Consider the following 16,563-nt stretch of genomic DNA (forward strand, 5'->3'; position numbering starts at 1 on the left):
AAATATAACCTGTTAAATTATCAGTATCATGCAAAAGGCTTTCAGAGAACATTCTGTCCTTTCAACATGGTCTTGTGAAATGACAAGACGTTGACACGATGGGATCTAAAGCAGCTGGCTCTAAAGCGTGAGAACATTGAGGCAGATCATTAACTTTAATCCAATGTTCATTCACAATGATTGCAGAGTTCAGAGTGCTGGGTGTGTGTATGTGTTTATGTGGAGTGTGTATAAAGATTTGTTCGCACACTTTGTTGACATCGCTGTGCTAAAATGGCTCTTCAGCAACTTCACTTGTCATGTTACTATCTGAGAGGACATGCTGATGAGCATGCAATGAGCATGCAACTCTTTCTTTTCCAACATTTGATGACAATGAATTTCATGATTGACTTTGCACTTTTTTGATAAAGCAGTTGTCATATTATGTTATGATAGTTGGTGGCCAGTGTTATCACACTTCATAGGTCTGCAGTTTTTATGCAGGTGCCAGTGGAGAAACTTGCTGCTTGAATGTCCAACACCTTTGGCAGTGGATGGAATTTTCTTCTTTGAAGATTTTCCTTCATTTAAAAGCTTTGACATTGTGATTTAAAATTTAAATGATATTTTTAACATTATCAAAATAGTGTTAAGAAAAGTTCTGGTGTTAGAATGTTAAGTTATAGCAGCCTCCAAATTTTGGTGTCAAATCAGCCCCAACCTATGCAGGCTGCTGTGTGTCATATGTGTGAATGTGCCAGGAAAAAAAAATCTCTTATATGATGCAGTATAAATTAAACAGGCAGCCAAATATGATTAATCATTTATGACAAATTCATGCCAAAACTCGGTAGTTCAAGCTAATCCAGTAACTTTATGTTATATCCTGGTGAAATTTCAATGACTCAATGGTGGCAAACTGTCAAAAATAAAAAACTTGCTACTTGCTACCACATGTGTAATGAGAAAAAGACGTGGACGATTCTGCACACACACACGAAGCGGAAATTGAGGAAAAGCTGATCTTAACAGTCTCTGAGTGTACAGAGATCTACTGGGAGATTTTACTGGGAGTTTAGAAAACCATACACACATTTTTGCGCTGAGCCCTGTGGCAAGCGCAGTGCGTGCAGTGTTGGGTCTGAGAGGTGCTTTAGACTTTCTCCAATTAGCAGAAAAACTGTCTGTATTCAGTCCTCGCTCACCTGACGTCTGAACCAGGCCTCTTTCTTACGCGTTTGTGGCTTCAGGGTTTGGGTTGGTGTGTAATGGAGGAAACTCCGGTGAAGCATGCAGGAAAAGGAGGCCCGCCGGGAAGAGGGAGAATCTCACGCCGCTGCTGGGGTTTCCATCACGCTCTCTATTTATTATGCTTACAGCACCTCAGTTCCGCACGCCGGGTAAATGTTGGTAACCGCTCGTACATGAGACGGGGACATTACACGAACTAAACGTTACAGCTTTTATGTAATACAAAACGAAAGAGACCACAGTCTGCACGGTTCTTCTGATTGGTGGAGAGTCGATCTGCATCAGGACTGGGGCGGATGACTAACTCCGCCCACAGCATACTGACGTGTGCATTCACTCCAACTGCAGATTTAAACGTGTGCATTATGCATCAATTTCAAGGCATTAATAATCGCTACAGAATTGAATCGTGAGACCAGTGAAGGTTCATTCAACATTTACAGCATTTATCAGACACGCTTATCCAGAGCGACTTACAATCTGTAGTTACAGGGACAGTCCCCCCTGGGGAGACATTCAGGGTTAAGTGTCTTGTTCAGGGACACAATGGTACACAAAGTGGGATTTGAACCTGGGTCTTCTGGTTCATAGGCGAGTGTGTTACCCACTTACCACACTACCACCCTAGTCTCCACATGCTTCTCCAAAGAAAGAGCCGGGCCAAAATAATGCTGAGATTATATTGAGATAATAGCAAAATTAGTATGAACTTAATCAATAAATCACAACCGAGGTAAAGACTGTATTTGTATTCATTATTAGGAAATATTTCTTAAAATAATGTTGGTGATGAATTTTGACAGAGCTTAGCTCTAATTCAGTCTCTGTTGAGATCAAGTGAACTGCTTGCTCCCTTTGTGTACTGTTCTGAACAATGACAGCAAAACACAAAGAAATATAGAGCCCCACTCCAGTTTCCCAGAAAAGGCAAAACTTAGTGTCAGTGCCCACACAGCATCTTGTGTCACTGAAATGCCATCAAGTGGGCAACCTGACAAAGAATCCCCAGAATTCAAATCGCAACGAAGCTTTGCGAAAGCAGCCCTGCTGTCCCTCAAAAGACCCCTGCCTCCTTTCCAAACACCCCCCCAACCCACCCCTCCCGAGTCGTCTATGTCAACACAACCCCAGCCTACAGGAATGCGAGAGCCGGCCGGCCAGAGAGAGTGGCCATTCACTCCGCCCCGGTCATCTGCACTCAGGTCAGAGCCTACACGCTCCTGTTGTGACCGGAGTGCCGAAGACAATGATTAACGCTCCCGGTCCGTGGGCCATGGTGCAGTGTTAACACGGTCCTGTTGTTGGATGAAGAGAGAGAAACGCACTGTGAAGAAACCACAGTAGCCAAGAGAAGCTGTGTGACATCATACAGACTATTGAAGAAATTCATCTCTGGGGAATGTGCTTGTTTTCAAAGACACATTTTTAAGGGTTTGGAAATTATTTTTTTTTAATCTACCACCCTTTTTTGGAAATAGGATTCAGAACGTTCACATTTATAGATCTGACGTCTGTTTTCACATACTTTTATTCATTTACAAAAAAAGTTGCTGTGTCACTATACAGGCATTGTGAAAAAAACCTAAATAAAATTAGTCCCATAGAATCTCATGGTTTCTTAAAAATAAATTGTACTGTCTTAAAACAGTACACTATTGTTATATTTAATGTGAATATAATGTGAATATCACGCCACACAATGCATTCTTTTGCTATTAATCGTAGTTGACCTAAATATCCGCATTGATGAGAAAATATGAACCCTCCTCAGAAACCCAAACACAAGACTCCACATGTTCTTCTCTCCAGGAGACATCTGACAATAACAATCTCCCTCGATAACAAAGAATCCAAGGTGGAAGAAGAAGCTGCCCAAACAACGGTGATATGACATAGCTTTTGCCAGCAGTGCCAGTTGGGCACGTACGAAAAACATAGGAAGAGCCTCGCCGAGGACCTTGGCATGAGTTACAAAACAGCAACAGCCTCATTCCTCAACCCCGAGAAGTTCATCTGATACGGCAGGCATGAGTGCTCACAGGTACACCGACAGACTGATACCTGTGTGTCGAGACAGGTAGGGCAGTGGTGGGTGGAAGGGGGCCACCCATTCGTACCTCTCTGGGGGCATCGTCACTACGCAACAAGGGCGAGGCTGGAGGTTTTTAGAAATGCTAAGCCCCAGCCGCCCACAGCAAGCCCCCAGGTGAGACGCGCACTGAACAAAGACAAAGCCAGGAGATGCTGCGGGGTTTCTCAGAGGTCAAACTGAGTCGCCTGGGCTTGTCTGCCATTGTGCTCCACTGCAGACGACACCCGAAGATAAAGGTAATTGGTCCACCGGTTTATTATATAACGAGGCAGGGAGGAGGTTAGAATTCTTTTTCCAGCCCTACGCTGAAACCTAACATCAGGGTCAAAGGTCAGGTTTTGCAAATCTGCTCTATAGCTAATACAGGACTCTCTTAAGAAGAGTAATAGTCAGATAAGCCACCCTTTCTTAGTCATACATACACGCCCTTTTATTACCTTGGCATTACAGGACAAAGTCACATTCACTTTGTGTTTACAGGAATCCACACGCATTGTTCAGTGAACAACCTCTTTTAAAAGAAAGACTAGGGTGAAAGTCTCCCGGAACATTCTGGAACTTCTTCAGATGTTTATCTCATGCCCTACCTGCAGTGATTTTGTTCAGCATCTGCTGCCGGGCGATGATCCGGCCCAGGCGATATCCCGAGCGCCGCCGTCGGTGGTCCATGCGCAGGTAGATGTCCTGCGTCTCTGGGGTCATGCTGCCCAGACACTCGCTGCCCGGGGACTCTGGGAGCTCCCTGTACATGGCCACGGCCTACGAGAACCCCACCGCCCGATTCGATCCCTCAAACAGAAACAGCTAACGAAAAACAAAGGCTACAGTGACAGCAGCGGTTACCCCTCAAGCCACATGTGTGAGGAGCTGGGCTAGAGACTACGAGGTTGCCTAAGCCTACAGTAGGACGACTGCCAGCGGTTGCTCCCGCCCTTCCCTGGGCCATGTGACCCGAGAGGAGCCAATGGCAGGAGAGCTGCTGCAGCACTGCCCACCTCAGGCAGCTGAATCCAGGGCCTGTGCACGAGTGTGTCAGCCTCCCCCAGCTCTGGAGGGAAATATAAATACCAGCGGAATGCCTATGAACTGAGCAAGCCCGGGGTAAGAGAGAAAGAGGGAGAGAGGGAGGGAGGGAAAAGAGGAGGAGGCCATACGAGGGCTAAGGAAAACAGTCCAGCTGGGACCCACCCAACCCACAGAACAACCCCACCACTATGGACCTGCGCTCAGGTGCCAAGTTTACCAAGAAGGAATCTGTTATGCCGTGTACCACGGAAAATGAAAGGGGAACGAGGGGAGAGGAAAGAAAGGAGAGATAAGGGAGATTAGGAGGGAACGAAAGTGCTTGATTAAAAGAGAGATAAGGAGAGGTGGCAGGGTGTTAATCTCTACCCAGATCACCCCTCCCCATTTCCACACACAGCGCACAGCCCCCAAACACTCAATCCGAGGACCTGACAGGAAGCAGTGGCCCTCGAGAGCCACTCAGAAACAGGGGCTCTTTTCAGAACTCAGCCGGTGCCGTTACTCAAAAAAACGCCACTGGCAACCGAACGGGACGGGTTCTGCTCAATCGGTTTGGACTGAATGGGTGTTCTAACCAGCCGGTCTGTTTACGGGCGCGCAGCGTTGGCTCGGTTTTATAAACACTACGCCACGCGGGGATGTTATAGTCCTGGGCTATGAATCCAGAGATCGTATGAGATCGTATACGAAGCACATGCTTGTGGCTCCTTACTGTACAGCTCGTAAAGAGAGGCCTGTATTTAAAGACTAGGGGCCAATTAGTCTTGCGAGACAGATTTGTTCCATAAGCCCACTTCCCTGCGGACAGATCCCGCCCACTGCCAGTCCAAGGCCAGAGACTTGAGCGACACGACGGGGGCGTTAGCGCAATGCTACGTCCGTTAACAGGCCTGCTAAGTGAGCGGGGCGGGGCGCGGCGCCGAGTCAAAACACACAGCGCTGTCTGTCTGACCGTTTCTCCTAAACCCCACCCCGGCATCCCCGTCGACTGGCACGTACGCCTCGTGGCGGGCTACACAAAGCCCCCAATTCAGTCTGTACGGCTAAACCGCCCCGTCTATAATTCCCCGCAGAAGCGCCTCTGTTTTCGCTGCCCACTTTACAGACTTGCTTTTGGAGGGAGCTGTCAGTTTCTTTTTCGGGCGTCACTGTTTGCTCAGGTAGTGGCCCTGGCGCGGTGACACGGCGCCGGTGATTTTCATTTGTTGAGCCGCCAGCTAACGCATACAAGCATGCCGCACAGCTGCTAGACGGTACGAAAGCCATCGCCCTGACAGTCGTCATCAGGCAAGGCCATTTCGCCAGGTGCTGACATTTGGACAGGTTTTGTTGGATCGGTTGCTCACAGCGAGGCACTTTCAGCACTCTGACGTCTTTACAGCATTTCAGAGGCCTAATTAAAAAAGGGACATGTTAAAGATTACGAGTTGATTAAAGACATGGCAGGGTGGCAAAAAAATCCCAGGTAAAACAACCCATAGAATTCAATAAAAATGAGGTAATAATTTGCACTTTTTTGGGGTGTATTTCATGTCATATTTTGAATAAAGAATAGCAATGTCATACCAAAGGAATTTAGGTTAACCCTATCTAGCCTGTATCGATACATTTTGGTCGAGTAATTATTTACCTCATCTTCACCTGGGCAGCATACAACAGCTGGGTGGGTCCAATGATTTTGCTTGAAAGCCATGCAAACACACCAACCAAACAAATCACCATAGCAAACACAAAAACCACAACACAATATGAACACAGTGCAACACATTCATCACCCTGTAATTAATATATACAGTACAGGCCAAAAGTTTGGACACACCTTCTCATTCAATGTGTTGTTTTCATGACCATTTAAATTGGTTGATTCTCACTGAAGGCATCAAAACTATGAATGAACACATGTGGAGTTATGTATTTTAACAAAAAGTAGAGACCTGACCTCCACAGTCACCGGACCTGAACCCAGTCGAGATGGTTTGGGGTGAGCTGGACCGCAGAGTGACGGCAAAGGGGCCAACAAGTGCTAAACACCTCTGGGAACTCCTTCAATGGAAAACCATTTCAGGTGATGACCTCTTGAAGCTCATCGAGAGAATGGCAAGAGTGTGCAAAGCAGTAATCAGAGCAAAGAAACTAGAATATAAAACATGTTTTCAGTTATGTCACCTTTTTTTTGTTAAGTACATAACTCCACATGCGTTCATTCAGTTTTGCTTCTTAGTTTTCAGTGAGAATCTACCAATGAAAATGGTCATGAAAATAAAGAAAACACATTGAATAAGGTGTGTCCAAACTTTTGGCCTGTACTGTATATAGCTAAGATCTACTTAATTCATAACAATACTTGAGAACACAGTTACACTAAATATATTGTTACTGTGTATTAGTTGTGAATCTGATTTCTGTTGTTGCAATACAGTTTGGTCCTCAAAAGTGTGGTCCTCCGATTTTATAACACAACTAAAGGAGCATCAGAGGACATGGGAGGTATAATTCCTACTCTATCTCATATATCAGCCCTAAGGGCACAAAACACAGGGCTGAAACGCTGTTGCATTCCATGAAAACATGGGTGCGTGGGTTGTGTTTGTGGGTCCTTGACGTGGCTGTGGTGGTGGAGGGTGGCATGCCGCCTCTTATCGGACCTGTACAAACATGCTCCGTGCAGAGATCCCTGCTTCGATCTGACAGGGGAACTTTAAGCCTTGGGGTGGTCACACAACAGCAGGAGCCTAGTGGTCAACCAGGTACCCCATTTAATTCTGAACCCCCCCTCATACTAACTGTTGCCCCTGAGAGACACATTTAGCTCAATTTTCCTCCAGGGAGGCATGGGGCATGTTCACTAATGTCACATAACTTTTCAGGAAACCCTTTGACTGTTTCCTTTCATAATGTGAAAGGAATGGCAGGCCCCCAACGCTCCAAACACCAAGGCCAGTCGAAGGTGTCCTCACCAGGACAACAGGCATTCGGGATGACCTTTATTACCGGGCCTTTATTATCGAGCAGTTATTACTTTGTGAGATTGTGAAATTGGAGTAAATGTTTATTGGCTGATGTTTGGTCTGATTGGCAATCTGCCTTGCTCCAGTGTTTTTTTTTTTTTTTTGAAGAGGTAAAGTGACGTCTCGCGCCATAACACCCAGAAACCTCCACATTCATCAGACAAGCCGTTGTGTCTGAAGTGCCGGCGCTTTGAGGCCGAACCCTAACAACAGGGCAAACACCAAGTGGAAAAAAGCGCCTCAGCATAATATTTATCCTCAGGTCTGGGAACAGATTTTAGCCATGGCCACAGGCCAGGTTAGCAGGTGCGTGCACTTTGCTGAGGACACCGGCTAGTGGTGTGTGTGGTGCAACAGCAACTGCTTTCTCTGACAACTGCAACAAATGCAAAGGCCATTGCATGATAAGCTGGTGTGTGTTCATGGCCACCAACACGGGCCTTTCAACCAAGTGCAGCTTGAGACTGAGGCCTTGAGACGGAGGCAAGAAACTAAACGAACGCTAATACGATCATTTTCATCTCTGCCTGTCAATCAAGTAAAGACAACCCACCATCTGAGCTCGTTATAATGTATAACCTACAAGACCATCTTGAGGAGAGACATTTTGGAGGAAATTGAGATATAAACATCAAACAAAACCTCTTGGTCATCTCTTTTGACTGGCAAACGGGTATGAATAAATACTTAATAATTCTTAAATAAAAAAAAAATCAATTGACTTCACACTGAACACACAGAAGTGTGTCAAAGAGACTCTTGTGCCTTTTTTAAAATTTAAATGTGTAAATAAATGTTTTAAAATAAAACTAAAATATTGTTTACTGCATGTACTGTTGTCTATGTGCTTATAGAATATTATACATACATTTTTGCATTATATGTGTATTTTTTACTCTTCTGTAAAGCTGGCAAATTGTCTCCCATGCCCATGTTGTTCTCACCCCTCACACTTTTTTGCGGCATGATTAATTAATAAGTTTATTACAAGAACATGGTACTACTATATGGTACTACAAGTGGTATTTATCTTTTGGCCCAGAGCCTCAACACCACAAATATAATTTTTTTTTTTCTGGGCCTGCCTTCAAACACGGCCCGCTCTGTCTGCACGACCCACTGAGAGTCTGGCGGGCTTCGCTCTCACACCTTGTTGCACCTTGGCTTGCAGTCAGAGGTTACTTGGTAGCCAACAAAAAGTGGTAAAAAGACATGGCATCTTAGCTGCAGTCTGCTGTGACCTACTTCTTACTTTACTCTTCCCGAAATGCTGCAGTATCAGAGCGAGACTCCCTCCCTCTTTTATTTTATTGAAGAGCAGCTCGTGCAAACTTTAGAATGACTACTTAGCGGCAGTGGCACATAAACGTAAATCGATCCAGGTTAAATCAGCCACGATATTTGCTTCAGATGCTTTCTAAGGGTCGTTCAGCAGCTGCGATGAGCCACAACGGGCCATATCTGCCCTGCCCTTGTAAGGTCGTCCATTGTTTAGTGTGCGCATAAACAGTTGGCCAAGGTGGGTGGAGACACGCTGGTGTATCTCTAAAACACATATATGGAATAGAATCTCAGCGCTGCCATCCAGTGGCTAAATCAATGAGAAACAAATAAACAAACTGTCTCCAAAACCGCCGCATTTACGGCCTCCTTCCGATTGGAGGGCAAGCAGAACATGCAAGTAGATACAAGAGGAGGAGAGTACAAACCAAGTGATATATCGTGTGAAAAAAAAGGCGGACGATCATTTGTTGCAAAATAAATAGGGGTGGTAGTAGCCTAGTGGATAACACACTCGCCTATGAACCTGAAGACCCAGGTTCAAATCCCGCTTACTACCATTGTGTCCCTGAGCAAGACACTTAACCCTGAGTAGGTACAGGGACTGTCCCTGTAACTACTGATTGTAAGTCGCTCTGGATAAGGGCGTCTGATAAATGCCGTAAATGTAAATGTAAATGTAAATAAATAAGAAATCATCAGAAGAGCAGCGAACTAAGCGCAGTGTGCACGTGTACTGCGACATGCTTCTTAGTCCGCCACCTAGCGGCAGGACGCGGCAGCGCACCAATCAGATTCCAGAGCGCCAGCACTGCGGTGCGGTGATGTCATCTTCTGTCGCTTGATTCCATTTAAAGCAGAATGGTGCGATTTACAGCTGAGGTCCTTGTTGCGGAATGCATGAGAATTACGAAAAAAAAAATTAAATGCATGGTCGGCAATGGAGCGTATTTTTTATTCGAAGTGTTAATATGAAAAACGCACACTCAAAACTTTTCGTTTCCATTTTGAACTGAGGCATTTTATTAAATTAGACATTTAGGAATGAAATGAAAAAGAAATTTTATGTTATGGCCGTAATTATCGGACTCGTAGATCTGCGGTACCGTTACATTGGTATATATTTTAGTGACTTTGTGCGTGTGCACCGTTAACAGTAACACGTGCAACTCCACTTTATTCCCTCCCCAGGTCTGAATATAAAATCTCAGCCCGGTGTGGATGTGGTCCACGGGTGGGTTTAGGTGGAGCGTTGGGTGGGGGGGGGCACTGACCTGCCAGTCGTCGCTCCCGGACGTTCTTCCACAGTAAATCCCAGGCTTTGGACGTGGAGTCCCGCAGCTGCTCGCTGAAGGAGCGCCGGAGCTTCAGACTGAGGGCTTTTCGGCGCGCTGTCATCGCAGCCTCGCTTCTTCTTTTTTTTTTTTTTTTTTGGTTTAAGTCATAGCCGGGCTTCGCCTAGTCTTCATCCGCGTCGCGACCGCCGCGATGCGCGTCGCCGGGCGCGGCGGAGGCGGCGGCGCGGGTCCGGGCGAAAACGGGCATGTTCTCCGGTTCAAATCAGCGGAGGAAAGAAGAAAGGAGGAAAGAAAGAAAAAAGAAGCCCAACAACTTCCCAGTGGCGGATACGAAGCGACTGCAAGACCAGATGTGGTCCTGTTTGAAGTTTCCACTTCTGCTCAGGGCATATGCACAGGACCCTCTCTCTCTCTCTCTCTCCCTCTCTCCCTCTGTCTCTCGCCCTCCCTCCCTCCCTTCGACCCGTCAACTCCCCCTCACTTACACTTTTAGGGTTCGGACGAGCTCGTAAAGCCCTAAATACGTTTTTTTTTAGGTTTTTTTTTCTAACACGTTTTTTTCCCAAACCCAACGAAGTGCCCTATAAAGGTGCAGGATTATAGGGTTTTATTTGGAGGGGCGGGTGGTTGTAATTAATAGGACAATTGATCAAAAAAGTTTAGGAAAAACTTACAGAAAAGCAAAGACTTTTTATATTTGGCCATTGACGTGTGTGGTTTTTTTAAAAATCAGAAATCACTTTCAACTCATGGTTTAATGGCTCACGTTGTACTGACATTGAAATCCAACTAAAAGTCTAATACAACTCACAGTGTGAAGGTTTTTTATTATTATTATTGCTTCTTGTGTTTGACATCACTTGAGCGGGTCAGCGCTGAGATTCGCAATATCTGGCTGTCAGCGTGAACTCTGAGGCCGGTGAGAAGGATTATGTCTACATTAGGGGTGCGCTACCCTCACTTGGACTGGCATTAAAGCCCCGAAGACTGACAGCCCTGTTAATGAATTAACCCGGTACTGGTCCCGACCTCAACTCGTGTCGTTCCGCGTCAGTCGGGGTACTGCGGCCCTGGCGGAATTTAATGCCGATGATTTACGTGGCCTGCAGCTTTCGGCTAGGAGATGTGACCTTAACAAAAGCCACTAAGTGGGCGCCATTAGGAGGACAAATACATTCCTGTGTGTTTGTCTTTAGATGCTGTCTCCAGCGTAGACTGAGTGCTCAGACAAGGACAAATCAGATTTACCTGCTAAGGGACGTCCCTGAACTGTCAGAGAACTCTAAATCCACAATCCTTCACTTTGCTAAACCCCCTGCTCCTGCCTATTCCAGATTGCTATGGTATTCCTGCGGATTTAGTTTTTTTTTTTCCACAAAGTGCTCCAATGCCTTTGAGATCTGGATGGAAATTGAAGGTGACGAATACACGTGCCCACTGGAAGCAAGTTGGTGTGGACTGAGAGAAAGCACAGCTAGTGTCGAGGCTGACCTGCTCCCCGGTAAAAAATGTAAATATTTAAGAGGAGCTCTGTGCGTCTAGGGTATGCAGTGTCTCTCTCTGAAGGGGATGTCTGATTGAGAATCCTCATGGGAGAGCTGAGGAGCCATTCCACGTTCCTTGGTTCAAGTGTCAAAGGTCGGAGGTGAAGACCAAACATTTCCCCTCATATGGAGCTAAAGATGGAATTCCTGCTGGCTTCCCTCTTCGTCTGCATCTGTGCTCTTCTCCAAAATGGAATAAAATTATAAATCTGAGCAGACTACATGATTTCTTAGATTGAGACACTCACAACGAATACGTTTACATGGACACTAATGAAATTAAATTTTAATAAATTTATTAATCTCATTCGTGGATTATGCCTAGTCCTAGACTAAAAACATTAAGGAATTGAGAACGCAGAAGTTCTATTTTATTCTAGGACCAGGCGTAATCCATGAACGGGATTAATAAATGTGTTAAAAAGTTCATGTGATTGAGGGGAAAGTGACCCTATATATAAATATGCCTGAGAGGGACACCAAATAGAAGAATATTAGAGTCTTACAGTTATTTCTGTCTCATTTGGAATCATGGGAGTGAATGTGTGGTGGTATTTAGTTGGAATATAACTTCAATTAAGTTATATTCATGACTTAAATGACTTTTATGGGAGGGGAGTAGGTGATATGTACATTTAGTACATTTACAGCTTTTATCAGACGCCCTTATCCAGAGCGACTTACAACCAGTAGTTACAGGGACAGTCTCCCTGGAGCAATTTAGGGTTAAGTGTCTTGCTCAGGGACACAATGGTAGTAAGTGGGATTTGAACCTGGGTCTCCTGGTTCACAGGCGAGTGTCTTACCCACTAGGCTACTACCACCCCATGTAAACTGAATGGTCAGTTGCATCAGAATAAATAATCATGGACACTAACCTATCTTTCTTGTTAAACCTTTTTGCTCTTATGGTCGAAATGATTTAAAAGTAATACAATTTTCCATCATCTTATTATTTCTGGAGCAATGTTTTGCTTCAGTGTGTGTGTGTGTGTGTGTGTGTGTGTGTGTGTGTATGTGTCATGTCTGTCCACTCAGCAGTGCACTCTGACTATTTCCCAGCGCTCACCTGTCCGATGACATTTTCAACCCCGCTCTACTCAGCCTCCGCAGAGGCCGACCGCAAAAAATACAAACCCGCACTCTCAGGTCTGCCTGGACAACCTGTCCCTCCGGATCATTCTGTCTCCCAGCTGCATGTCATCTCCCCGTGAGTCAAGCGGTGCAGTGTCGAAAAGCCTGCTGCACGCGCACATACAACGTGGGCCAGTCAAAGTCACTTCAGAGCTGTCACTTCAGCCTTTCACCAGCTCAGGGAAGCTGTGACCTTAAAGTGTCTTAATCAAATAAATTGCGAGCAGAATTAGGACCTACTGTGGGTTGTAATAGTTGAACCAAATGTACAAATGTACAGCTCTGATCACCCTGATCATCTGATCACATTTCAGTCGGATCAAAATAGGCATGACCACCTCGGTTACAGTAATTTCTCAGATGGAATCACTGCAGTGATTATGTGCAAAAGACAGGAAAGAGGGACAACATGTTGACTTGGCTTCTAACATGTAAGTCGTAGGAAATTCGACCACCAACAGAATCCACAAGGCGTTCTTGAGCACGGCACGCGAAAACGGGACTGCCTGGTCCGTAACAGAATGAGGGGAGTGTTCTAATGGACTCCATTCCCCTAAACCCTCACAGATGTGACAGGAAGAGGAAGTGCCATGACCTCTACGGCCCTTTATTTTATCTGTCAGACAGCCACTGGCCCACTGGCCTCGTCTCAGCATTACAACCCCCCCCCCCCCCCCCCCCCCCCAAACCCCGACACCACTCCTCAACAGCACATCGCTTCAAATTAAAGACTTCTCCTCCATCTGTCCAAAGATTACTGCAGCTAGACCGCAGCTCTCCTGTCGGAGACAAATGGGCAGAGGGAGCTGACGCAGCCAGGGGGAAACATCAATCTGCTCTCCCTCAAAACACTCCCGGCCTGTTGGTTTTGGCTCTGCCCGTTCAGACACCTTTCTCTCTCTCTCTCCGTGTCTCTCTCTCAGCCTCCACCGTTCTCTGTCTAATGAGTAAACTCGCTGGAACGTCGTTTTGCATCTCAGAACTCCTGTCCATTACTATTCGTGTACACATACAGGCTTGTTTTTCCGCTCGTTCGGAGGACTGGCCAGCAGCTCTGTGTGGGAAAGCCCTGGACGTCAGAGGAGCTCTGATTGGGCACTGGCCTTGGGCTGAGGGTCCCACGCCAGGCCATGTTACAGGTCAGGAGGGGATTACTCTCCGCGGCCTAATGGAAACAAGGCTTGGGTACGTTCCCCTGCCCCCTCTCGGCTAAACACCCATCTCAGTTATGCGCTATGAATTTCCTCAGCGTGTATTCCCAGGCCAGGTCTCCATTCTTCCAGTGAAAACACGCGCTCGAGTAGCAGGATGGAGGAGTGCGACGGACGTCCTTTACGATGTAAATATCACTGTTTATTTGACAGACACAGTTCAACCATCGAACCTGTTGTTCTTTAAAAGTTGTTTACTTGTCATCGCCCAGGATGTTGTTCACGAGACAACGGAAATGAACATCAGGGCATTTCTGTCGGAAAGTCGACTCATTGAAATGCAGAGCAGTTCAGAACGTGTTTCAGAAAAGCGTGAAAAGGGGGCGGGGCCAGGAATGCTGTATATGTGTGTGCGTGCACAGCAGAGGCCAAGGGGTTGTGTGAAACTTTGTCTATTGTTTCATGGCTGCAGATGACAAAGCATGTAATGCTGTCAGGTCCGGATCTGTTATGGTTCAGCAAAACCGCAAGAAATCCATGGGAAAACATTTACAGTCGCTGCAACACCTGGCTTCCATTAAAACAAGCAGGACTCAATCCCATCACCCCTCTCTCTCGCTCCACCCAGCCCCCTTCCCAAGCACGGTCTTCAAACAAGCAACAAACATATTCCTGCATGTTGTTTTGACAGCCATTTGGAAGCAGGAGTAAGAAAGCGGTCAGGGGACGAAGACCGAAAAGGCACAAAAACGCGTCACATAATGAAAAACTCATTCGCATTCAGCAATTCTAGAATTCTACAATTTAATTTTCTTCCCAGTAGTTTTCATGGCCAAGCAGAAAACCACAATTATTACACATATTTTAAATATTTTTATTGAACTCTGTAAGAAACCAAAAAGAGAGAGTCTAACGGATATCCGTCTATTTTCTACACCACTTCCATCTTCAGTTCAGGCCGGCAAGTCGCATAGGCAATATAGGCAAATGTTAAGGGCACCATCCATCCAGGGGGCGCCACAAACAGAGGGGAAAAAAGTGGTATCATTCCACTGTTCTTAAAACTAGTTAATATTAATGTGCCTTAATATGAAAAGAACATGTCCACATGACTTTACCTGATAATTAAAGCATTATTATTTCCATTACCTGAAAACCCTAAGTAGCAGTAATAATCTAATTACTCTTTATTTTTTATTTCTTTCTAAGTATTTTAAAATTCCAATTATATCTACACTAGTGAAAGTGGAGTGATTGTCATTATAATGCACAGCAAGCACAGCACACGGTGAACACAACAAAATGTGTCCTCTGCTTTTAACCATCACCCTTGGTGAGCAGTGGGCGGCCATGAAAGCCGCCCGAGAAGCAGCGCGTGGGGACGGTGATTTGCTCAGTGGCACCTCAGTGGCACCTTGACAACCTTCGGGCACCTCAGTGGCACCTTGACAAATTACGGGTCCGCTTCCTTACCCGCTAGGCCACCGCTGCCCCAGCAATGGAATTTGCTGCAATGCAAGAGGGCAGCACCTACAATCTTGCCTAGGGCGCCAAATTTGTTGTTCACGGCTGTGGGGAGGCACAGGCAGGAACATCACATGGGTTAATCTTACACACACAGGTGCTAAATACGTTTCACCAGTTCGCCTAACTAACATGACTTTGGACAAACAGAACAACTGGCGGGGGGACTGAAACTGAAACAGTTCCACCGTTACTTCTGAAGTCACAGGTTCTTGGTTCCAGACCAGCAATGCTTTTGTGGAAAAATGTAGCATGGATTCCAAATTGGGAACTGGCAGCAATTATACTTTAGCTCAATAAAAGTAACCCACACTAGGCGAGAGTGACAGCTAAATGTCATGTAATGTGATGTAAATAGGCTGGGACATGGAAAAATAAACGGAAAAAGCATGTTGCTTTTAAAATCCCTGAGTATTGAATAGACGCGGCTCCGCATTGCACATCTGTCCACACCGAGGCTACACCGCCCTGGCTGATGGGGCCGTGGCGACAGTAACATCTTAATACAAGGCTAAGACAGAGTCCAGAGTCCACGCTACGCTGCCCTCAGCACGTAGGATATTTCACTCACGTGAGCTGCCAGACATGCTGTGGGAGAGGAAGGCGTCCATTTTCAGCTCACAGCATATTACGATATCAGCCAAGCATGACTTTACATGTTTAACGTTTTTACAGAAAGCCGCTCAGTCCGCCGCGTGCACATGTGGCGATTCATTACAAATTCAAAAATGTGAGACAACAAAAATCTGAGGGAATGTTAATCAAGCGACATCAAACCACTTCATAAAAAAAAGCCCCCCATAAAAAGGAGTTCCTGAGGTGTTTCTAATGCACTTGAAGGGCCTAAGTCTGGCCTGGAATGCTCTCTTACACCTCCATGGGGTCGTCCGCCTGCATTCACGTTAAAAAGTCCAACTAATTAAAACTGCCCCAGGCGTCCGCCAACATTGTCCCTCATGAATCGGACGGCATTGTCATAAAAATGCAAACAGCAAAACAGGTCCGGCTGAGCACGGGCTTGTCACAAAGCCAGTGGAACCCCGAGAGCAGGAAATCGGCTCTCCCCCCCCGGCCCCGTGTGATTGCACTTTGATTGCCGGGCCAAATTGTTTAATTAGCTCGCAGGCCACAACAAAGGCGTAGCGGCGCGGCGCTCCAGCACAGTGCCCCTTTACAGTGCCAGGCCTCGAATTCCTCTCCCTCGGGCGGAGGCCAGGTACGGCGGGGGCGCTGCGCAAAGCTCCGTCAGCAGGCCTCCTTAGGTTCCTGCTC

At 46.1% G+C, this 16,563-nt stretch overlaps 1 protein-coding gene across 5 annotated transcripts in view; it reads right to left on the bottom strand.

Annotated features, from left to right (window-relative positions):
- stard13b (StAR related lipid transfer domain containing 13b) overlaps positions 1-16,563 on the bottom strand; it is a 67,706-nt gene that overhangs the window by 26,126 nt on the left and 25,017 nt on the right. The window contains exon 1 of one of the 5 annotated variants that reach the window (XM_028961843.1): positions 9,915-10,340. The exons of 3 other annotated variants lie outside the window; for them this stretch is intronic. In XM_028961843.1, coding sequence (XP_028817676.1) covers positions 9,915-10,038 — 124 coding nt within the window. In that variant the 5' untranslated portion in view covers positions 10,039-10,340. Of the gene's footprint in view, positions 1-3,912; positions 4,279-9,914; positions 10,341-16,563 lie in introns of those variants that run through there. One more of the 5 variants, XM_028961841.1, reaches the window with a different exon arrangement.

Source organism: Denticeps clupeoides, chromosome 19 (genome assembly GCF_900700375.1).
Source record: "Denticeps clupeoides chromosome 19, fDenClu1.1, whole genome shotgun sequence".
NCBI classification, from domain to species: domain Eukaryota; kingdom Metazoa; phylum Chordata; class Actinopteri; order Clupeiformes; family Denticipitidae; genus Denticeps; species Denticeps clupeoides.